This window comes from Salmo salar, chromosome 15 (assembly GCF_965601325.2).
Source record: "Salmo salar chromosome 15, fSalSal1, whole genome shotgun sequence".
Classification (NCBI taxonomy): Eukaryota; Metazoa; Chordata; class Actinopteri; order Salmoniformes; family Salmonidae; genus Salmo; species Salmo salar.
In genome coordinates, this window is record NC_138305.1 from 7,663,611 (window position 1) to 7,687,300 (window position 23,690).

The window sequence follows — 23,690 nt, forward strand, 5'->3', positions numbered from 1 at the left end:
TATTAAAAATGATCTACCAGATCACTTGCTCAGTGTTTTTACGGTCAACTAAATAAAGCCTCTAAATGTGGGGGATTACTATGGGGTAAATGCCAAAGGAAGGAGAGACTAGAGGTCCAGTTTGACTTGTAAATGTACAGACACTATAGTGCTGCTGTGATGCCTACAGGTTGTGACTGCGGTATTGACACTTATCGTCCATGCGTAACTGTTGCGGTTCTATTCGGTGTAGTGTAATCTGTGTACTCCCCATAATCCCAGCCATGCGTGGGCGGATCACATGGTGGCATTGTTGGTTTTCAGAGACCGCTCATAAAATAGTTTAAAAGACAACGTGAGGCTACGACAAATTCATTCATGAATTCTTCGCCACGCCTTTAAAACGTAAAGAAATTGTGCTCGACCAATTGCAAGCGTTTGAATCCTCACATAGCGCTCTGCCGATGATCAGACGACTAAAGGAGAAACTATTTAAATCTCTAATGAACAACTTGACTCCAGGTCACTCAACTCTCACTGCTCTCAGGCGCACACGGACCACCGTCTCGCTGATACTTGGCTCATTGGACATAAACTCACTGGACACACGAATAACTGTTAAAGAGCCCGTTATTATCTTTACATCTGTTTGCGTGAGAAAGAAATGAAAAATATCACTTTTTCTTTGTGGATTGTGCTACTTTGTGAAATTGCGCTCTTTGCGTCGGGAGTGGAAGACAACGAACTTTTCAAAGGTAAGAAATAAATGTAATCCGATTATTTCATTGACACTTAACAGCAAAACCCAGGGTTTCCCATACTGGTTCCTCGGACCCCTAGGGGTGCACGTTTTGGTTTTTGCGTAACACTACACAGCTGATTGAACTAGTCATCAAGCTGAGATCATTTGAATCAGCTGTGTAGTGTTAGGACCAGTACCAAATGTGCACCCCTTGGGGTACCGAGGTCTGAGTTTGGGGAAAACTGGCATAGCCTATTCGGAAAGCCTATATTTAAATATTAGGCTATCCACTACAAGAATGAGTCAAGGGGAATATGCTACACACAATGAGCAAAGGGTCATTCAGACAAGAAGCAGGTTTACTGGAAATCCCAGAGTTAATTTTTAATTTAACCCATTAGCACAGCATGTTTGGGGTTTGATTGCATTGATCGTATGAGGACCAAGTGGTGAGATAATGGAGACGGGGAAGAGCGGGAATGGATTTTCATGTGAGATGCGTGTCCTTGATGTGCTCGTGATGTGGCGCAAAAGCCGGACTAGACGTCACATCTCGTGGTTCCACTTGGAATGTAGATTTTATTTTTTTTCTTCCGATGACTCCGTTTTACCCAGAACCGCAGTGCACCGCCGGGGTTGTTGGCTTGTGATTACAGATTTGTAGAAATCAAAATAATCATATTTGCTTTCATCTTGGAAAAAAAAAAAAAAACATTTATCTGATGGCCATAATTATTCCACTGTATCCTTTTCCGGAGAAGAAATACGAACGAACTTGGCAGTCAAGTTTAAAATCTTATTTTTTATCCTGAATACAGTATTTGCCTTGTTGAGACGAGTAACGTCTATTAGTTTTCCTCTGCTGGTATGGACAGGCCATATGGACAGAAGTGCAGAGGAGTTCTGGCGTGCCGAGATATTGCAGTATAGTAGGCAGCTGGCTTTGTCTGTACAGCCACCTGATACTGTCACAGTAGTTGTAACCTACAATACATTCCTACATTTTTATACACTGTCTGTACAATAGTAGCAGGTTGCCTTCACAAAGGATTGCCAAAGGCTGCTTCTCAGTAACCCCCCCCCCCATGTGCACTAAACTCCACACATAGGATAGATGATAAACAGGGGGAATGAAAAGCATAGGTCTTGATAAGTATCCCTATATTGCTTTCACCAGTCTGGTGCTGTGAATGGGAGAAGAACCAAGGAAACACTGAGGCACCTTTTAATATGCCAGCTCTTTTTACCTCCAATGCCAGGGAACAGCGACGTTGTGGCATGGGCCTAAAATTATGCTAAATTCTTTCTGGGATGAGAAATTAATTTACAATGCTATATCTAACCCGTTCTTCTCTAATATTGTCCTGTGGCACCGATACATTGATGGTAGTCTGGAGGGGCACAGAGGAGGATTTTGAGTATATTTGTGTTCTACGCAAACTCAACTAATCCCCATTTATCATTTACAGAAGAGCATTGCACTTCCTGTCAATCTCCTCTACCTCGCTATTTTTACAGGCGAGAGCTTGAAACAACTATTTTTCGCAAACCTCTGTGGGAACAAGTTCCTAACATGCTGACTAGACTGGCCGTGCACGCGTCTGCTATTGCGTGCATGTAGATTTTTGTCCACCCACACCAGACGCGATCAGGACACTCATGCTGACCACAAAATAAATGTAAACATGCATGTTATTCAATCATTGCATCCACACTGCTCACACAAGTCTGCGTAGCCAGGCGCTAAAACTAGAACTTGTTTCTATTTGTGACACTTGATGAGCTCCAAGTCCCACCTCTCCCATCTCCTCATGGGTTTTTAGGAGCATATACCCACATGGGTGATTGAAAGATGAACTGAGGTCCACACTCCAGTCCAGTTGGTGGTGGTAATGCACCTTAAAGTTGGTTGCCAACTGACATATAAAGTCCAAAGAAGAAGCGTGGAGGAGAGATTACTAAAAACAAACTCGGTTTACCCTTTTATGTGTGGATTGTCAGAGGACCTTGTGCGTTTCAGGTAAAATAACAACCCAATGTTTATATACCAGGACAAATTAGCTAGGAACATCAAGCTAGCTAGCTAAATTGCAATACATGTTTAATGCTTTCCGACCTGTCCCCAAGTTTTAATATAGTTGGTTCAGAGTTCGTTTTGATATTTCAACATGTGTGTCCTGATTCGTGTCTGGTGTGGGTCAAAATCAGCATGCACGCTATGGCGCACGCGGTCAGTGTAGTCGGCATGTTAGGTATGATTATGGCTTCAAATCCGATCCAAACGTTGAACTAGCGCTAGATGGCGCGTCAGCAAGATGAAACATTGAGTCGAGAGAGAGAAGACAATGGTTGAGTGAGCAGAGGACCAGTCCCGCGAGCACAGGCCAGTCAAGAACACAAATTAATCTTGAGCGCATGCAAATGTCTTTGAGCGAGCAGAACGTCATTGGCACAGATAAAATGTCAAACATTACATATAACTGTAAGCAAAGAAACGTGATTAAAACAAGTGGTTGCATGCATTCAATTGTCCACCAGCAGTAGTCGTTTGTCATTGTCATAGCTAGCCAGGTTGAGCAGTAAGTGCCAAACGACTTGGGAAACCCAGCTGTATGATAACCAAATTAATTGGGGAAATAAATTCTAATATGTATACTATACCTTGAGTTGAGTGGAATCTACTTGCTAAACTTAGCTAGCCTATTACTTGTTAACCACCAAAGCGGACTGCCTGCTCACGCAAACTCCATAAAGAGTCCACTAATTGCTGGAAGGAGCCAATATTTAGGGGATTAAGTCCAGGGAAGGACACATCACATGAGGGATTTTGAATTACAGTACCATTCAAAAGTTTAGACACCTACTCATTCAAGGGTTTCTCTTTTCTTTTTACTATTTTTTTTTTTACATTGTAGAATAATAGTGACGACATCAACTATGAAATAACACACATGGAATCATGTAGTAACAAAGGGTTATATTTGAGATTCTTCAAAGTAGCCACCCTTTGCATTGACAGCTTTGCACACTCTTGGCTTTCTCTTAACCACCTTCAACTTCACGTGAGCCTACCAGATGAGCTAAATGCCTTTTATTCTCGCTTCGAGGCAAGCAACACTGAAGCATACACGAGAGCACCAGCTGTTCTGGACGACTGTGATAACGCTCTCGGTAGCCGATGTGCGCAAGACCTTTTAAACAGGTCTAACATTCACAAAGCCGCAGGGCCAGATGGATTACCAGGACGTGTACTCAATGCATGCATGGACCAACAGGCAAATGTCTTCACTGACATTTTCACCCTCTCCCTGTCTGAGTCTGTAATACCTACATGTTTCAAGCTGACTACAATAGTCCCTGTGCCTAAGGAAGCGAAGTAATCCTGCCTAAATGATTACCGCCCTGTAGCCCTCACGTCGGTAGCCATGAGGTGTTTTGAAAGGCTGGTCATGGCTCACATCAACAGCATCCTCCTGGATACCCTAGACCCACTCCAATTTGCATACTGATGCAATCTCTGTTGCACTCCACACTGCCCTTTCCCCCCTGAACAAAAGGAACACATGTGAGAATGCTGTTCATTGACTACAGCTCAGCATTCAACACCATAGTGCCCTCAAAGCTCATTGTTAAGGACCCTGGGACTAAACACCTCCCTCTGCAACTGGATCCTGAACTTCCTGACGGGCTGCCCCCAGGTGGTAAGAGTAGGCAACAACATGTCTGCCACGCTGATCCTTAACACTGGTGACCTTCAGGGTGTGTACTTAGTCCCCTCGTGTACTCCCTGTTCACCCACGACTGCGTGGCCAAACACGACTCCAACACCAAGTTTGCTGATGACACAACATATCACTGGGGCCAAGCATCCTGCCATCCAGGACCTATATAATAGGTGATGTCAGAGGAAAGGCCATAAAATTGTCAGACTCCAGCCACCCGAGTCATATACTGTTTTCTCTGCTACCGCGCTGCATGCGGTACCGGAGCGCCAAGTCTAGAACCAAAAGGCTCCTTAACAGCTTCTACTCCTGAACTGTTAATCAAATGTCCACTGGACTATTACATTGACCACCCCCCATTTGTTTTGTACACAATGTTTATCTATGCCTAGTCACTTCACCCTTACCTACATGTACAAATTACCACAACTAACCCCCGCACACTGACTCGGTACCCCCTGTATATAGCCTCGTTAGTTAGTTTATTTGGTAAGTATCTTCTAAACTCTTCTTGAGCAGCACTGTTGGTTAAGGACTTGTAATTAAGCATTTCACAGTAAGGTCTAAACTTTTTTTATTGTTCTGGACTATCGTTTCTCTTTGCTTATTTGAGCTGTTCTTGCCATAATAGGGACTTGGTCTTTTACCAAAAATGGTTGTTTTATTTACTAGAGGTCAACCGATTTTTTTAATTGGGGCCGATTTCAAGTTTTCATAACAATCGGAAATCGGTATTTTTGGACGCATATCTTTTTTTAATAGACCTTTATTTAACTAGGCAAGTCAGTTAAGAACACATTCTTATTTTCAATGACGGTCTAGGAACGGTGGGTTAACTGCCTTGTTCAAGGGCAGAAAGACAGATTTTTACCTTGTCAGCTCAGGGATTCAATCTTGCAACCTTACAGTTAACTAGTCCAACGCTCTAACCACCTGCTTTACATTGCACTCCACGAGGTTATGCGAATGCAGTAAGACGCCAAGGTAAGTTGCTAGCTAGCATTAAACTTATCTTATAAAAAAACAATCAATCAATCATAATCACTAGTTAACTACACATGATTGACGATATTACTAGTTTATCTAGCCTGTCCTGCGTTGCATATAATCGCTTAGGTACACGTTGCTCCAACCATAAACATCAATGCCTTTCTTAAAATCAATACACCAAGTATATATTTTTAAACCTGCATATTTAGTTAATATTGCCTGCTAACATGAAATTTATTTTAACTAGGGAAAATGTGTCACTTCTCTTTAAACAGAGTCAGGGTATATGCAGCAGTTTGGGCCGCCTGGCTCGTTGCGAACTGTGAAGACTATTTCTTCCTAACAAAGATGGCTGACTTTGCCAAACGGGGATGATTTAACAAAGGCGCATTTGCGAAAAAAACACAATCGTTGCACGACTGTACCCAACCATAAACATCAATGCCTTTCTTAAAATCAATACACAGAAGTATATATTTTTAAACCTGCATATTTAGCTAAATGAAATCCAGTTTAGCAGGCAATATTAACCAGGTGAAATTGTGTCATTTTGCCTTCATTGCATGCAGTCAGGGTATATGCAACACTTTGGGTAATTTGTCAGAATTTTACCTAATTATGACATGACACTGAAGGTTGTGCAATGTAACAGGAATAATGCTTTGTTTTCGAGATGATAGTTTCCGGATTCGACCATATTAATGACCTAAGGCTCGTGTTTCTGTGTGTTATAATTAAGTCTATGATTTGATTGAGCAGTGGTAGGCAGCAGCAGGCTCGTAAGCGTTCATTCAAACAGCACTTTTGTGCGTTTGCCAGCAGCCCTTCGCAATGCATTGCGCTGTTTATGACTTCAAGCCTGTCAACTCCCAAGATTAGGCTGGTGTAACCAATGTGAAATGGCTAGCTAGTTAGCGGGGTGCACCCTAATAGCGTTTCAAATGTCACTCACTCAGACTTGGAGTAGTTGCTCCCCTTGCTCTGCATGGGTAACGCTGCTTCGAGGGTGGCTGTTGTCAATGTGTTCCTGGTTTGAGCCCAGGTAGGAGCGAGGAGAGGGACGGAAGCTATACTGTTACACTGGCAATACTAAAGTGCCTATAAGAACATCCAATAGTCAAAGGTATATGAAATACAAATCGAATAGAGAGAAATAGTCCTATAATAACTACAACCTAAAACATCTTACCTGGGAATATTGAAGACTCATGTTAAAAGGAACCACCAGCTTTCATATGTTCTGAGCAAGGAACTTAAATGTTAGCTTTTTTACATGGCACATATTAGACTTTTACTTTCTTCTCCAACACTTTGTTTTTGCATTATTTAAATCAAATTGAACAGGTTTCATTTATTTGAGGCTAAATTGATTTTATTGATGTATTAAGCTAAAATAAGTGTTCATTCAGTATTGTAATTGTCATTATTACAACTAAATAAAAAAATTGGCTGAATATTTTTTTATATTTTTATTTTTATAACCGGTATCGGCTTTTTTTGGCCCTCCAATAATCGGTATCGGCGTTGAAAAATTATAATCGGTCGACCTCTACTATTTACCACCCCTACCTTGTCACAACACAACTGATTGGCTTAACTCATTAAGAAGGAAATTTCACATTCACTTTTAACAAGGCTCACCTGTTAATTGAAATGCATTCCAGGTGACTACCTCATGAAGCTGGTTCAGAGAATACTAAAAGTGTGCAAGCTGACATCAAGGCAAAGGGTGGCTAATTTGCAGAATCTCAAATGTTTTTTGGGGGGGCGGTTACTACATGATTCAATTTCATAGTTATGAATGTCTTCGTTTTTCTACAATGTACAAAATAGTAAAAATAAAGTGTCCATCTTTTGACTGGTACTGTATATGAAGGCACAAAGGGGAGAATCTGCTACCATTCATTGAGTACATAATCAGTCCCCAATAATGCAATGTAAACTGACAAACCAGCTAACCTGAGTTTAGCATGTCAGAATCAGCTTTATTCGCCAAATACATTTGCATGTACAGGAATTGGTGCTGCCACAAACAAAATATATAGATGCAAAATTTCCACAGATCCAGATATAGTATGAACACTAAGCTGGAGGTAACCTAGTAGGTTACTGGCACAACGCTATTAACTAAAGGTTAATGTGGGAAAAATCTGTGCCCTTGAATGAAGCACGTAACCCTAATTGCTCTCGATAAGCGTGTCTGCTAAATGACCAATTTTTAAACAAACCAAGCTAAATTATGCTGAAAGATATGTGCAGTTTTGGGATGACGGTGTAGGGTAAATAGTGCGAAGTCCATGGATGAGAGGACCAGGTGTACTGTTCATTTACCATGGCATGTGGGAATTAACTGTTCAATTAGTGGGATGTTTTGGTCGCGCTTGACCTGAACTGTTTTCCTGAGGAGAATCTTTTGGTGGAAGGGGTCGACGGGTATCTTTAATGCAAGCTTCCTTGCCCTGGAGTCGTACAGGACCTCAATAGAGGGCAGGTGGCAGCCAATGGCCCCCTCAGCAGACCGGACAATCCGTTGCAATGATGGTGAGGATTGGACTTTATGGTTAATTTAGAATTGAATCGGTACACACAGCATTCATTGGTGGACAGAACTGGAATGTGGAGTTTAAATGTTTTAGCATCTTGATGTTGCGTTCGAGGTAGCAGTCCATTAAGACTGCTGTATCGATAGAGTAAACTATGGCTAATAATTTAGCCTAATAACTGATCAGATGTGGGCCTTGACTGAGCCCAGCTGTGGGGCAATTCCATGGGAGGAGTGATGCTGACACTCTGATGCACAGGTGCTATCCTATAAGTTCATGAAGTCCACTATACAGTGTCTATGACAGTAATCATCCTAAACCTCTCAAACGCAATATTCCTAGACAAATGCGAAACTGCAGCAAATCAAATGATTGAGACATAAAGCTGAAATAATGAGGTGCCTCGAACACGGCTCATTAACGAGTACGATTGATTGACTGGTAGAACCGCCCTCCTCACAATAAAGACGTGATATCTGCTAGGGGTGAATGCAACCCGTCTGCAGGGAAGATTAAAAGTGTGATCATCATACACTGGCACATTCTCCAGTGAACCCCCCTCCCCCCTTTGCTTGTAGACTGCGTCTAACCCTCCCCTGATTTATGCTTTAGGAAGGTTGGTAATATCAGACATCGTGACAGGCACAGTGTGCTCTTGAATCCGGCACTTGCCCCCTCTACCTGGATCCCAGGTCCCTCCTAATGGTTTCTACCCCTGTGGTCATTGTACACGTTGTTCCAACTCACGTTCGGGTAAAGAATACAAAATTTAAAATGTTAAGTAAATTATAGTACAACATGTTTACATGCCAACGTGTACATTGTTAGGAAGAAACACTCGCCCAAATTAATAACAGCTGAACACATTTTTTGTAATTTAGCAGATGCTCTTATCCAGAGCGACTTACAGTAGTGAATGCATACATTTCTTTTTTTTCCCCCCGTACTGGACCCCCGTGGGAATCGAACCCACAACCCTGGCGTTGGTAACACCATGCTCTACCAACTGAGCCACAGCATAGTCCAAAATCTGGACTATGCAATTGCACAGCATTACGTGAATCTCAATCATGGCTCAGCCTCTACTTTGAAATGTTGAATTTTTCTCTTTCCTCCAGCGGTGGCTTTTGTTTACTATGTGAACCTAGCTAGTAGTTGCTTCTGGACTTCATAAACCTATGTTTAGGAAATTGTTCCAGGCACTTTGGCTCGACTGCTTAGATGACTAAGCATTCAGATCCTGTCTTTTTTGTGCTTCTACATTGCTTGCTGTTTTGGAGTTTTAAGCTGGGTTTCTGTATAAACTGATTGTTTGAAAAAATAAAAATAAGCTTTAAATAAATGTGATTATTCAAGTGGAATGTTTGTGTAGGAATCTTGCATGATGATCATACTCTTGTTTTTGAGTTTTATTTTAACCTTTTATTTAACTAGGGAAGTCAGTTAAGAACAAATTCTTATTTACAATGACGGCTTAGGAACAGTGGGTTAACGGCCTTGTTCAAGGTTCAGAACAACTTTTTTTTTTTTTTTTTTTTTTTTTTTTTTCTACCTTGTCAGCTCTGGGGTTTGCTCTAGCAACCTTTTCGGTTACTGGCCCAACGGTCTAACCACGTGGCTACCTGCCTCCCCCCTCTAACCACTAGGCTACCTGCCGCCCCAATAACCTGTGTAGTTCCTGCTGCTACAACTGACAGTAATAAGATGTTTGCTTGAAATGAGGGACACTCCCCATGTGAGGGTATATAGGTGTCTCCCTACATGTATTATTCAAGGCTCTGAAGGAGACTCCTGCTGAACTGTAAACCTGGGCTGAAGTATGTTTTGAGAGTATCGTTTTCCATGCAGCTAGAGATGTTGCTCATCCTAATTGCCCCCCTCCTAGATGAGGAGTTTAAAGTGCTCTACGGTGACGAGGCACTCCATGACCGGATCACATACAACATGAGGAAGAGCATGAATCTAGACGTGGACGGCTGCATCCTTCTGCCTGGTGAGAAGAGGAGTCTGCAGGAGTGTGGCTTCAACGTCACAGCCAAGACCTTCTTCATCATCCACGGCTGGACGGTAAACAGAAGCGCACACTCTCCTTATCCCCTCTTCCACCTTCTTGTCACAGGTTACTTTAGTGAGCCTTTTGCTGTTTAAAAAAAAAAAAAAAGTAAAAATTTAGGCTGAGGGTTGCTCTTCAAAGGGTTGTGTGTGTAAGTTTGAGGATCACCGACTTGCTCTCTCTCCTATACAGACGAGTGGGATGTTTGAGGGTTGGATGCAGAAGCTGGTGTCTGCCATGATGCAGCGAGAACCGGAGGCCAACGTGGTCATCGTTGACTGGATTCCCATGGCCCACCAGCTCTACCCCGACGCGGTCAACTACACCCACCAAGTTGGCCTCAGTGTCGCCACCACCATAAACTGGCTCCAGGTGTGTGTGTGTGTGTGATTTGATTGTTCAGTGGTCTACTACTCTGCAGTATCATTGAGGGCTGAATACATTGCTCTTTAAGCTTACACTTACTGACAGTGTTCATAAGACACTCTAACGGGTGACTTGTTTTTCTCTCGGGGACATTTATCTAAATGATGTGGGACAGGGCCTCGTTTTCCAGTTGCGATATAACTAGTATTACGATCGTAGCGGTTGCATCGATATTTAAGAGCCAACTTTTAAAAAAGAAAATATAATGCGTTTACCAAACAATCACTTAGAGTTCGTTAAGTGCCTCGTTAGACCACGTGTCTACTGATGGGGTGGAAAGAATAGCAACGCTGCTCTCGGATCAGACTTCTCCACTCAAATCTTACCTTTACATTATAATTATTCCACAATACTGACAATGGATCAGCTCCTTGAGAGATTACTTCCTATGGCTGCAAATATTGAGGCGGCTTATAATGCCCACCCCATAATAATACACTGAATTAGACTGGGCACACCTTGGTACACATGAAACTTATTGAGGCTAAAATGAGACTGTAGCCTAGTGGCTACTGAAAGCAGTCATCTCGGTTTTTATTTGAAAGCATAATTTTTATCTTGTTTTGTAACAATTGCAAATAGTTTGGCAACTTTTTTAAAAATGTATTTCACATTTTTTGTTATTTAACTAGGCAAGTCGGTTAAGAACAAATTCTTATTTTCAATGACGGCCTAGGAACAGTGTTCAGGGGCAGAATGACAGATTTTCACCGTGGCAGCTCAGGGATGTGATCTAGTAACCTTTTCGGTTACAAGTCCAACACTCTAACCACTAGGCTACCTGCCGCCCGACTTGTAGTCAACTTCGTTCTGATGTTATCGGCCGTTGGTCGGATAGATGCCTAAAATCTTGATTCTGTGTTTAGCGGAGATCTGTGAATACGAACGAGTAGTCTTGATCAAAGGGTCTGGGGAAACAGAATGGCTTTTAATAAAGATGGTTCTAATGATATCTTTTTATTTCACCTTTATTTAACCAGGTAGGCTAGTTGAGAACAAGTTCTCATTTGCAACTGCGACCTGGCCAAGAGAAAGCATAGCAATTCGACACATACAACAACACAGTTACACATGGAATGAACAAAACACACAGTAGGAAAAAAAAGTATATACAGTGAGTGCAAATGAGGTAAGTTAAGGCAATAAATAGGCCATGGTGGCGAAATAATTTACAATATAGCAATTAAACACTGGAATGGTAGATGTGCAATTAGAGATACTGGGGTGCAAAGGAGCAAGATAAATACAGTATGGGGATGAGGGAGGTGTTTAGTTGGGCTATGTACAAGTGCAGTGATCTGTGAGCTGCTCTGACAGCTGGTGCTTAAAGCTAGTGAGGGAGATATGAGTCTCCAGCTTCAGTGATTTTTATTTTATTTTTTTATTTATTATTATTTTTATTTTTTTTGCTGTTTGTTCCAGTCATTGGCAGCAGAGAACTGGGGAAGGAAAGACGACCAAAGGAGGAATTGGCTTTGGGGGTGACCAGTGAGAACTACTTGCTTGAGTGCGTGCTACGAGTGGGTGCTGCTGTGATGACCAGTGAGCTGAGATAAGGCGGGGCTTTACCTAGCAGAGACTTGTAGATAACCTGTAGCCAGTGATAATCCTAATACTAAGAAGGCTCAGGAGAAACGAGGCACTGGACCGTCTCCAGTAGTTTAGCGAGTTGAGATGGCTCCAGTGTGCTAGAGGCCAGCTGAGTATCCCTATACCCTTCCAGTCCAGCCAGCTGACTACAGTAGTGGTGATGTTCAGGATTGGCTGGCTGGGAACATTTCTCTCAGGAACAGAACAGCTGGCAATGTTTTCAGGTGTTGGTGGGAAATCCTGGTATTCTGTGAATTCTAATGAGGGAGTTGTGGGTATTCTGTATTTTTCCATTTGGTCGTACAGGAAGTCGCCAGATGCTCTTGGGGAAGAGTTGTCCTCTGTCTAGTTTGCAATGGGTATCGTTCTCATCACGAGTTAACTGCTGTGTGACCTAGTGTCTCTCCATTATGACTTACACTAAGAGCAGAGACTGGGTGTGGTTCCAATCCACTGTACTGCTTTCCTTTCTACCTATCCAATCTGTTCAGATGGCTGAGGGGAAAGGAGGCTATTTAACAGTATTGGGACGCATTATGTCTCATTCAGGCCAGGCTCTCAGGCTCTGTCCCCTTAACAGGCCAGGACACTGCTGACACGCAAGCCCAGGGTTCAGGCTGTGGGTAAGAGGGTAGACTGCCTTCAGAGACAAGCAGAAGGTGGAAGTGCTTTTGCATGGAAGGGAGAGCGTGAACATATTCTGATACCTCATTATCTCCACTGGGATTTGCTGGTGCCCAGGGAATGACTGACTGCTATTGGCTGAAGGTGTGTGTGTGTGGCAGCAGCTGATGTCGGTTGTCATGTATCCGATAGGAGGAACAGCAGCTGCCCCTGCAGAATGTGCACCTGATTGGCTACAGCTTGGGGGCACATGTGGCAGGCTTCGCCGGAACGTCTGTACGAGGGACTATTGGCAGAATCACGGGTAAGTTGTGGGAGGTTTATGACCTCATTCACTGTTGCTCCTCAAGACTCTGAACAGGCAACGGTCTGAACCTTTGGAACGATGCCAATCCCCTTTAAATCAAACTCCATATAGTCAAGTGTGAAACCAGTACCGCCTTAGCATCGTCGTGTCTTCATGGAGTGATGGATGTGGCTATAGTCACGGTGTATTGACTGTTAAACTGTAGCTGTATGCCTAATGGCTCTTAGACTCACCTCTCTTGTCCACCAAATGAGACGTTCCTGTTTCTCCAATCTCTCCTATAGGTCTAGACCCGGCAGGGCCCATGTTTGAGGGGGTGGAGGATGATAAGCGCCTCTCGTCGGGTGACGCTGACTTTGTGGACATCCTGCATACGTACACGCGCGAGGCGCTGGGTATGAGCATTGGGATCCAGCAGCCAATCGGAGACATTGACATCTACCCCAATGGAGGAGATGTGCAGCCAGGCTGCTCCCTGAGTGAGATGCTTACCGGTGCTGCTGGAGGAAGTGAGTGCCACACACAGGAGTGAGACAAACGAAGAAGTCACTGAGGGCGTGTGTGTGTGTTCCCCCCCCCCCCCCCCCCCTCAAGTCTAAAAGCATTGGATTGGTGTAGGCATAGGCTAGATGGAGTTATTTCCTTTCAAATCCATGAAGGGAAGTGAACAAGTGCACACTTTTGGAGGAAGGAGAGATTGTTGGGATGCGCCACTAAATGCAGTGCTGTACTAAGTTTAACTGACTGGTATTGTCTGCTGTTGTCCTTTGGCTAGATGGGAGTTGGCTGTTGTCCGTTGGCTGCTTGTCATGTGATTGGTTAGCTGTTCCCCTGTTGCTTATCAGTGCTGTAAACTCTTTCCTCCTCAGGCTTCATGGATGTGATTAAGTGTGAACACGAGCGGGCTGTGCTCCTGTTTGTGGACTCGCTGATGACCAACGAGTACATGAGCCTTGCCTACCAGTGCACCGACCCTGAACGCTTCAAGAAGGGCATCTGCCTGAGCTGCCGCAAGAACCGCTGTAACAACATTGGTTACAACGCCAAGAAGATAAGGAAGAGGAGCAACTGCAAGATGTACCTGAAGACCCGTGCTGCCACACCCTTCGGAGGTGAGCTGGAGATTATTTTAAGTGTGTGTGGGGGGGGGGGGGGGGGGAATATTGCCATGGTGCAAAGAAATGTGCAGTTTCATAATGCTGTTCACATTTTGCTATGTTCCCTCATCTGCATGGCTTGGTTTCCACCCGACAGGTTTTCATGCAAATATTCTTACATTTTGAATAAAAACAATGTATTTTCCCACCAGAGTAGCGTTTTTCCATCAAATTGACTTGTTGTGAATAACTCTACTGGTGGCTGTTCTCACGCATGTGTGTGTAATATATAAATCAAATTATTTGTCATGTGCTGAATACAACATGTGTAAACCTAACTGAAGTGCTTGCAGTTTAAGAAAAATAAGAGTGAAGGAAAATATTTAATTAATAAATTGAAGTAGACTTGGCTCCGGTACCGCTTGCTGTGCGGTAGCAGAGAGAACAGTCTATGACTAGGGTGGCTGGAGTCGTTACATTTTTAGGGCCTTCATCTGACACCGCCTGGTATAGAGGTCCTGGATGGCAGGAAGCTTGGACTTAGTGATATACTGGGCTGTATGCACTACCCTCTGTAGCACCTTGCGGTCGGCTGCCGAGCAGTGTCCATACCAGGTGGTGATTATAACCAGTCAGGATGCTCTCGATGGTGCAGCTGTAGAACCTTTTGAGGAGCCATGCTAAATCTTTTCAGTCTCCTTTTAGGGGAAGAGGCGTTGTCGTGCCCTCTTCTCGGCTGGGTGAACAAGGAGTACAGGAGGGGACTAGGCACACACCCCTGAGTGGCCCCCATGTTGAGGGTCAGAGTAGTGGATGTGCTCTTTATTTAGCCATCTTACACACACAACCTTATTTGTTCATCAAAAATTGTGAATAACTCACCACAGGTTAATGAGACGGTGTACTTGAAAGGATACCCGTAACTCTGCAATGTTGTATTTAGTTTTCATGCTAGTGAGGGCTGAGAATCCACTCTCACGTGGTTACAAAGGGCATCAGTGTCTTAATTTTCCAAGGCAAGAAACTCTGAGTACAGCCCTATCCAGAAATCTGGCAGTGGCTTCTGATTTTAATTCAATTTTCACAGAACCACTTGTTTCGATGAGGCTCTTGTTCAGATAGTGGTAAATGGACTGGCGGCAGGGCATGAAAGGGATAACGACTCCAGTTTGTCGTCTGTTTTCAGGAAAGTAATTGCCCACCCACCTCACTCGGGTGCTTCGCTATATCACATTTGACATTGTCCGTAAGCTTGAGTTCACTTGCACGCAAATCATCCGTACAATGATGGAAAGACCTGTTGTCCTTGTTAATGCAGACAGAAAAGAGCTCCAAGTTCTTAGCCTTAATTTTGTACCACACATTGAATATAGTTGCAGAGAGTCCCTGTAATCCTAGATTCAGGTCATTCAGGTGAGGAAAAAACATCACCGAGATAGGCCAGTTGTGAGAAACTCATCAGACAAGTGAATTAGGGTCAGTAAAAACTTTACGCTTGTCTCTCAATTTAAAAAAAAGTGTCAATACTTTGCCCCTTGATAACTAGCGCACTTCTGTATATTGTAAAAGTGTTACATGGTCACTGCCCATGTTATTGCATAATGCAGAAAATACACGAGAGTTCAGGGGCCTTGCTTTAACAAAGTTAAACATTTTCACTGTACTGTCCAAAACGTCTTTCAAGCTGTCAGGCATTCCCTTGACAGCAAGAGCCTCTCGGTGGATGCTGCAGTGTACCCAACTGCTTGTACGTGCGTTACCACTCCACTATGTCTCCCTGTCGTGGCTTTTGCGCCATCAGTACAGATACCAACACATCATGACCACAAGTCCATTTGATGTCACAAAGCTGTCCAGTACTTTAAACATCCTCATGTTGTCCTGGTTTCCAGTGGTTTGCCGAGGATGTCTTCCTTAATTGACCCCCCTCATAAACGTAACGGACATGTACCAGGCCCGCAATGTCTGACTCATCCAGCTGTAACGCATATAATTCACTGGCTTGTATGCTAAGCAGTTATTGTTTCAAAACGTCTCCTGCCATGTCACTGTCGTGAAACAGTGTTTGATGAAGAAATTGTCTAGTTTTTTTGGGGGGCCTTTTTTCCCCCAGCATCATTTAACTAGGCTAGTCCCAGCCATATCCACGACAGCAGGAATAATTAAGTCCTACACAATAGTATGTCGCTTGCCTGTCCTAGCCACTCGGTAGCTCACCATATCAGACACTTCTAGCCCCTTCTTATTAATGGTAACTGTTGCTTTTATACGTCTTACTACTCGAATGTCGTCTTAATTCTCGCCCGTGCCAATTTTTTTGGACTCGATCAGGAACAGGTGGAAAATGTCAGTGAAGAACCTTGCAAGTAGGTCAGCGCATGCTGAGTAAAAGTCCTGGTAATCTGTCTGGCCCTGCGTCTTTGAATGTTGACCTGGTTTAAAAGTCTTACTTTCATCGGCTACCGAGAGTGATGCCGGTCTTCCGGGACAGCTGGTGCGCTCATGCGTGTTGCTTGCCTTGACGCATGCATAAAGTTATTTAGCTCATCTGGTCTTATTGCTCGTAGCTGGGCTTCTCTTTGTAGTCCGTAATAGTTTGCAAGCCCTGCCATATCTGATGAGCATCACAGCCAGTGTAGTAGGATTGACTCTTAGTCCTGTTGGAGGGCATAGCGGGATTTCTCCTAAGCTTACGGTTTAGAGCCCTGCTCCTTGAAAGTGGCAACTCTACCCTTTTTTTAGCTCAGTGTGGATGTTTATATAAATAAAACATTCCAGAAGTTTCCCATACGCACAAAGGTTATTTCTCTCCAATTTTGGTCACAAATTTGTTTCGATCCCTGTTACTGAGAATTTCCCGGGGACAATAAAAGCCCACTCTAAAATGTGCACTTTTGTCACACAATACAATGCCACAGATGTCTCTAGTTTTGAGGGGGTGTGCAAATTGGCATGCTGACTGCAGGCATGTTCACCAGATCTGTTGCTAGGTTATTTTAATGTTCCTTTCTCTACTATAAGCCGCCTCCAATGTCGTTTTTAGAGAATTTGATAGTAAATCCAACCGGCCTCAAACCGCAGATCACGACGCCAGCCCAGGACCTCCACATCCGTCTTCACCTGCGGGACCATCTGAGACCCGGACTGCTGATGGAACTGCACAACCGAATAATTTCTTCACGAACGGTCTCAGGGGAAACTCATCTGCGTCCTCATCGTCCTCACCAGGGTCTTGACCAGACTACAGTTCGCCCATGTAATTGACTTCAGATACCGTGACAAGATCCTGAGGCCCATTGTCGTGCCAGTCATCTGCCACCGTCACCTCATATTTCAGCATCCATGTCACAAGGATCTGTACACAATTCCTGGAAGATGAAAAATGTCCCAGTTCTTCCATGGCCTGCATACTCAACAGACAGGTCACCCATTGGGCATGTTTGGGATGCTTTGGCTCGACGTGTAGGACTGCGTGTTCCTGCCAATATCCAGAAACGTCACACAGCCATTGAAGAGGAGTGGGACAACATTCCACAGGCCACAATCAACAGCCTGATCAACTCTATGTGAAGGAGATGTGTCGAATGGTGGTCACACCAGATACTGACTGGTTTTCAGATTTTTCACCCCTACCTTTTTTAAGGTGTGACCAACCGACGCATATCTGTATTCCCAGTCGCGTGAAATCCATAAATTAGGGCTTAATGAATATTATTCCAGTTGACTGATCTCCTCTATATGAACTCTAATTCAGTAAAATCTTCGGAATTGTTGCACTTTTGTTCAATGTGCAAAAAAATGTCAATAGACAAACGAGATGTAGCTAGTTTGTTGTCATTCCCGCTTCAGTTTGAAGTGATTGTGTTGGCTAGCTCCTCTGAATAGTAACCTGGCTAGGAAGCCAGGTGGATTTGCCCATTAGATCATTGTTATAGAAAACAGCTTAAACAAACAAATGTCACTACTTTTTGGTTATTCTGGCTGCACTGTTGTGACAGTTAGCAGATGTTTTCTGGCTAGCAAGCGAGGGATTAGAATGTTGCCAGGCATCATTGCAACGGAACATTTAGACTGGACGCCTGGGTGGCGTCCATAGGTCTTGTTATAAATCTAACTTGTCTCTGGCAAGTGAACGAACAGGTGGCTAGGGTAGCAACCCTAGATTTGGTTCAGGACTGTCTTGTGGAAGGATGAAATGGTATAAATGCATGCATTATTAAAAAAAAATATGAAAATATCAGTCATTTGAATATGTTAAAGTGATGCCTTGTGAACATGTGTTTTTGGAGGATATATTGCCACAGTTTCTCTACTTCGTCTCGGGCTTAACACTTGTGCCAATATCCTCCAGACACCGGCTTCTCGGGCGTGTGTATATAACGCACCTAATTAGTACTTGATCAGTAGCCAAGCGATTATCTCTGAACATTTTTTTATTTATGACCCAGTCACACCTTGCAGTCATAAAGCTACTGTATGGCTCCTGTTTATGCCCCTGCCCTGTGATATCTATTTTGCCTTGTGCGTTTGTCCATCCTAGGCATCCATTATCAGATGAAGATGCACGTGTTCAACAGAAAGCACGCTGATGATGCTGACCCAACTTTCCACGTCAAGCTGTATGGAGCTCACCATGACACCGATGACCTGCATGTCGACCTGTGAGTACCGCTGCACTCTACTCAGTGGCAGGTAGCCTAGCGGTTTGGGCCTGATTTAGACTTAGGAAATGTACGCCTTTCCTACGCACTTAGTAGTTGGTATTGAGACTTGCCTTATGCAGGTTTGTAAATAAGCTTTCCTTGTGCACACTGAATACATTTAATTCAACCTCTGAACCCTCCCACTTGCTGGCAAACAGATTTTCTATGGGTTGTCATTCAATAGGGTTTTCAGTACATTTATCTAATGCCAGCCCTTTAAATACGGTGTACTTAAAAAAAACAAAATGATTAGAATTGCTGACACTTACTAGAATGCATGGACATATTTGTCTGTCTTCAGCTCCAACTCAATAGTAGCTAGTTTTTAGGTTAGGAAAGTATGAATCATAAGAAATAATAAAAATAAACTTTACGCACCAAAATAGTGGTTGAGTCGTCCTGAAAATTGTCATATTCAAGTTCAATCTATGAAATATTGGAAGATGAGCAGTGTACAATAGGGGTTGACCAGTAATAATCCTCAGTGATCACGGAACTGTTTTGACGGCGGTCCTGTTGTGCTCCAGGTTTAACCTGTTATGGCTAGGGGGCAGTATTTTCACGGCTGGATAAAAAACATACCCGATTTAATCTGGTTACCACTCCTACCCAGTAACGAGAATATGCATATACTTATTACATATGGATAGAAAACACCCTAAAGTTTCAAACTGTTTGAATGGTGTCTGTGAGTATAACAGAACTCATTTGGCAGGCAAAAATGTGAGAAGGTTTCATTCAGGAAGTGGCCTGTCTGACAAGGTGTCGTTCTTCTTGTCTCTGTTTATTGAAGAGTGAGGATCTTAGCTGTCCCGTGACACTTCCTACGGCTGCCATAGGGTCTCAGAAGGCGGTAAAAACCTGAATCGTGGCTTTGCCGGCTCTGGCTGAAACAAAGTAGCGCGTTTGGGTAGTGGCTGGTTACAGTACTGTGAGACTCAGGCTCGTGCCCGCGTCGACCGAAAGCTGTGTTTTCTTTCCTCTGTTTAGCTAAATGGACAATCCCGGTCGGAATATTATCGCTTTTTTACGAGAAAAATGGCATAAAAATGGATTTTAAACAGCGGTTGACATGCTTCGAAGTACGGTAATGGAATATTTAGTTTTTTTTTTGTCACGAATTGCGCCATGCGCGCGACCCTGATTTACCATTTCAGATAGTGTCTGGGACGCTCGAACAAAATGCCGCTATTCGGATATAACGATGGATTATTTTGGACCAAACCAACATTTGTTATTGAAGTAGCAGTCCTGGGAGTGCATTCTGACGAAGACAACAAAAGGTAATCAAACTTTTATAATAGTAAATGTGATTATGGTGAGTGCTAAACTTGCCGGGTGTCTAAATAGCGAGCCCGTGATGCCTGGGCTATGTACTTAGAATATTGCAAAATGTGCTTTCACCAAAAAGCTATTTTAAAATCGGACATATCGAGTGCATAGAGGAGTTCTGTATCTATAATTCTTTAAATAATTGTTATGCTTTTTGTGAACGTTTATCGTGAGTAATTTAGTAAAATGTTAGGCAAATTCCTCCGGAAGTTTGCGGGGGGTATGCTAGTTCTGAACGTCACATGCTAATGTAAAAAGCTGTTTTTTGATATAAATATGAACTTGATTGAACAAAACATGCATGTATTGTATAACATAATGTCCTAGGTGTGTCATCTGATGAAGATCATCAAAGGTTAGTGCTGCATTTAGCTGTCTTCTGGGTTTTTGTGACATTATATGCTAGCTTGAAAAATGGGTGTCTGATTATTTCTGGCTTGGTACTCTGCTGACATAATCTAATGTTTTGCTTTCGCTGTAAAGCCTTTTTGAAATCGGACAGTGTGGTTAGATAAAGGAGAGTCTTGTCTTTAAAATGCTGTGAAATAGTCATATGTTTGAAAAATGGAAGTTTTTGTATTTTTGAGGAATTTGTCATTCGCGCCACGCCTATCATTGGATATTGGAGCAGGTGTTCCGCTAGCGGAACGTCTAGATGTAAGAGGTTAAACTGCTACATATTGTCTTCATTCCATAATGATTCCAATAGGCTACATGTCCCAAATTCTTGCGCAACTTGTGATGCGTTAGCCTAATACGATCCACTAATGCTAGTGACCCTCAGGAACAACTACACCAACATGACAGACGAAAGGTGAATGGAATTGTGGGCTTCAAATTGAAGGAAAAGAACGTGACAGTTATACTTGTACGTGGGTATTACTTACGGTGGCTAACGTTTAACACGATACAACTCTGCAGGTTTTATAGAAGCCTAGTTTGAGTCTCCAAATTTCACCCGGGCAAATTCAGAATAACGGCACAGCGATTCTTTTTTTTGTTTTAATATTTTATATATTTAAAAAAATATATGTATATTTTTTTAATAGCCTAATTCACACCATGTTGAGGAGATTTTCAGTTTGCTTCCAAAAGACTGGTTTCACATTTGTCTCCAGGAATCATAAGGAAAATAATCTAAAACAATTGCTATGTGTATTTCCACCAGCGGAGGCTGCTGAGGGGAGGACAGCTCATAATAATGGCTGGAACGGAGCGAATGGAAGGACATGAAACAATGTGTCGGCTGAATTTGATACTATCCCGCTCTAGCTGTTACCACGAGCCCATCCTCCCCGACTCAAGTTACCAATCCCCTTCTCCAAATGGATTACTAATTTACCTTCTCAATGTATAAATTACTGCATTTAGATTTACAACGGGAGTTAAGTGATGCTGAATACAGCATCGACACTGCCACACCTTTAATTTCTTTGTTCTCCACCACACGAATAGCAGGTGAATGGTGGTGGTGATGGTAGTACTAGAATTTTATAGAGACCAGTATAACAAGGGAAGTACCTTATTTTTACGTTCACTTAACTCTGGTTGGAATTCACCCACTTAGCTTTTGGGCCAGTAACCAAAAGGTTGCTAGTTCAAATACCCGAGCCGACAAGGAGAAAATTCGGTGCCCTTGCGCCAGACCCTTAACCCAAGTTGCTCCAGGGTCGCTGTTGATAGTGGCTGATCCTGGCCGTGAGCCTTTGGGATATTCAAACACATTTTCCAATTCACACTTATGTGTACATGTGAAATGGGGCAAATATAAACACTACTGTACTCGTGTATAAAGAAACTATAAACACTTGAGTTGTCCTAATACACTGAAGTGTAATGGCAATTTTAACTATCTAGACGATGACCTGTGGTTGTCCCTCTCCCCCTCCAGTCCAAACAAAGTGGGTCTGAACCTGACCAACACCTTCCTGGTCTTCACCGAGGACGACATCGGGGATCTACTGAAGATCCGTCTGAGCTGGGAGGGGGCGACTGAGTCTCTAGGGTCCTTCTGGAAGAACATGAAGAAGTCTTTCTGGTCCTGGAACAGCAACGGCACGCCCATCAACCAGGTGCTGGAGGTCCGTAGGATCCGTGTCAAGTGTGGAGAAACGCAGAAGAAGTAAGTTGAGAGGAAGAAAGCGGTGGCCATCTTTTTTTTTTGCCCCCCACATACCATTCAATGAATGGTTGGTTCTGTAGAATTAATAGAATGGAAAAGGAGTTCAGAATTTGGGTTTACATTCTAGTAATTGTATTTCTATGGTTGGTTCGCCAAGCAGTCGGCTGTCTTTTTGATTTGGTAATACTCAATCTTTGTTTATAAATCAGGAAATGTAGTCATTTAGTTTTGTATCAACTGCATCTTGCTGGTAAACATTCACTTTTTATATTTTCACTTTATGAAGTGGGATTTGGTTGTTTTTAGCATATTATCTGCTGCTCAGTGTTATCGGTTCCTTGTTTCACCTATTGGCTTGTGTAGGTTCACATTCTGTGCCCAGGACCCCTCAGTGACTGAGATCTCTCCAGGACAGGTCATCACGTACGTCAAGTGTCGTGATGGCTGGGAGGTCAAACCAAGTAAAAAAAGGTACAGCCCATTCACTTAGTGTTGAGTTCCCTAACAACATTGTATTATTTTAAACCATTAGATGAGGTCCTGAGATGAATGGATACATGTCTAGTCAATCCAGTATATTAACCGGTCCTCTTGCTTTGACAGATTGCATAACTTATAAGGATTCAGCACTTCATCAATCAACGCACTAATGCCATGGGGACCTGAAGGCGGAAAGGAATGTCGGTGAGGACCGCCGTTTCTTCATCTGAGCACTTTGATTGGAGGAGTGATGAGCACACGGTGGGAGGCCTTGGACTTGGGATGCACCTGGATGTTTACTGATGGTCACATGACTCTGGGCTCTGGCCAATGGGATGCCGGGATGCTTCACGTGCTGTCTATCAGGATCTGAGAATTCCCGGAGTGTTTCTTTGTACGGACGGACTGTTCAACGGTTGTTATCCATCGGACATTTTTCCCCCAACAAACCTAGTCTCTTTACTGTATATTTGTATTAATTTTCTGAAATGGAAGCACTGCAAGACCATGGTTATTTATCAATCCCAACCACACCCTGTACTGAAGCGCATTATTTGAATAATTTCCTCTGAGATGCAGTGTCTGTGGCTGAGTGACTATCTTTTGCATGTGTGAATGTGTTTGCATGCAGTGTATGTGTGGCGTGCCTATTGGCTAGAGCGAGCTTAATGTGACTACACTGTAAAACTGAAGGACGTGACTGGGCTACATGCACTTGATCTTTCACTGTGTTTGTGGGGTTGCACAATTCCCAAAGTTTTCCTGAAATCTTGGTTGGACGATTGCGGATTTGTTAGTCCCTTTGGTGTCCGGTGATCTTCCAACTGGTATTTCGGGAAAAATGCGGAAATGTAACAAATTTTGCTACCCTACTTCCGTGCAACGTATTGCTATTGTTATTTCGATGTACCACATCTGTTTTATGTATATAATGTACAATGTAAATGGGTTTTTTTGGAAAATAAATTACTTTAATTCTT

At 43.1% G+C, this 23,690-nt stretch overlaps 1 protein-coding gene and 1 non-coding gene across 3 annotated transcripts; one reads left to right on the forward strand and one right to left on the reverse strand.

The window, feature by feature from the left end:
- Positions 1–530: 530 nt before the first annotated feature.
- On the forward strand, positions 531–23,690 carry lipe (lipase, hormone-sensitive). Of its 2 annotated transcripts, none has more exon segments than NM_001140535.1 (10): positions 531–734; positions 9,862–10,043; positions 10,222–10,401; positions 12,862–12,973; positions 13,261–13,485; positions 13,846–14,088; positions 18,614–18,734; positions 22,000–22,230; positions 22,594–22,701; positions 22,834–23,690. In NM_001140535.1, coding segments are annotated over 10 exon segments (1,509 nt in total). In that variant the 5' UTR covers positions 531–643; the 3' UTR covers positions 22,850–23,690.
- Positions 8,925–9,000, reverse strand: trnag-acc (transfer RNA glycine (anticodon ACC)). Its single transcript has one exon. It is a non-coding gene; the product is annotated as a tRNA-Gly (tRNA).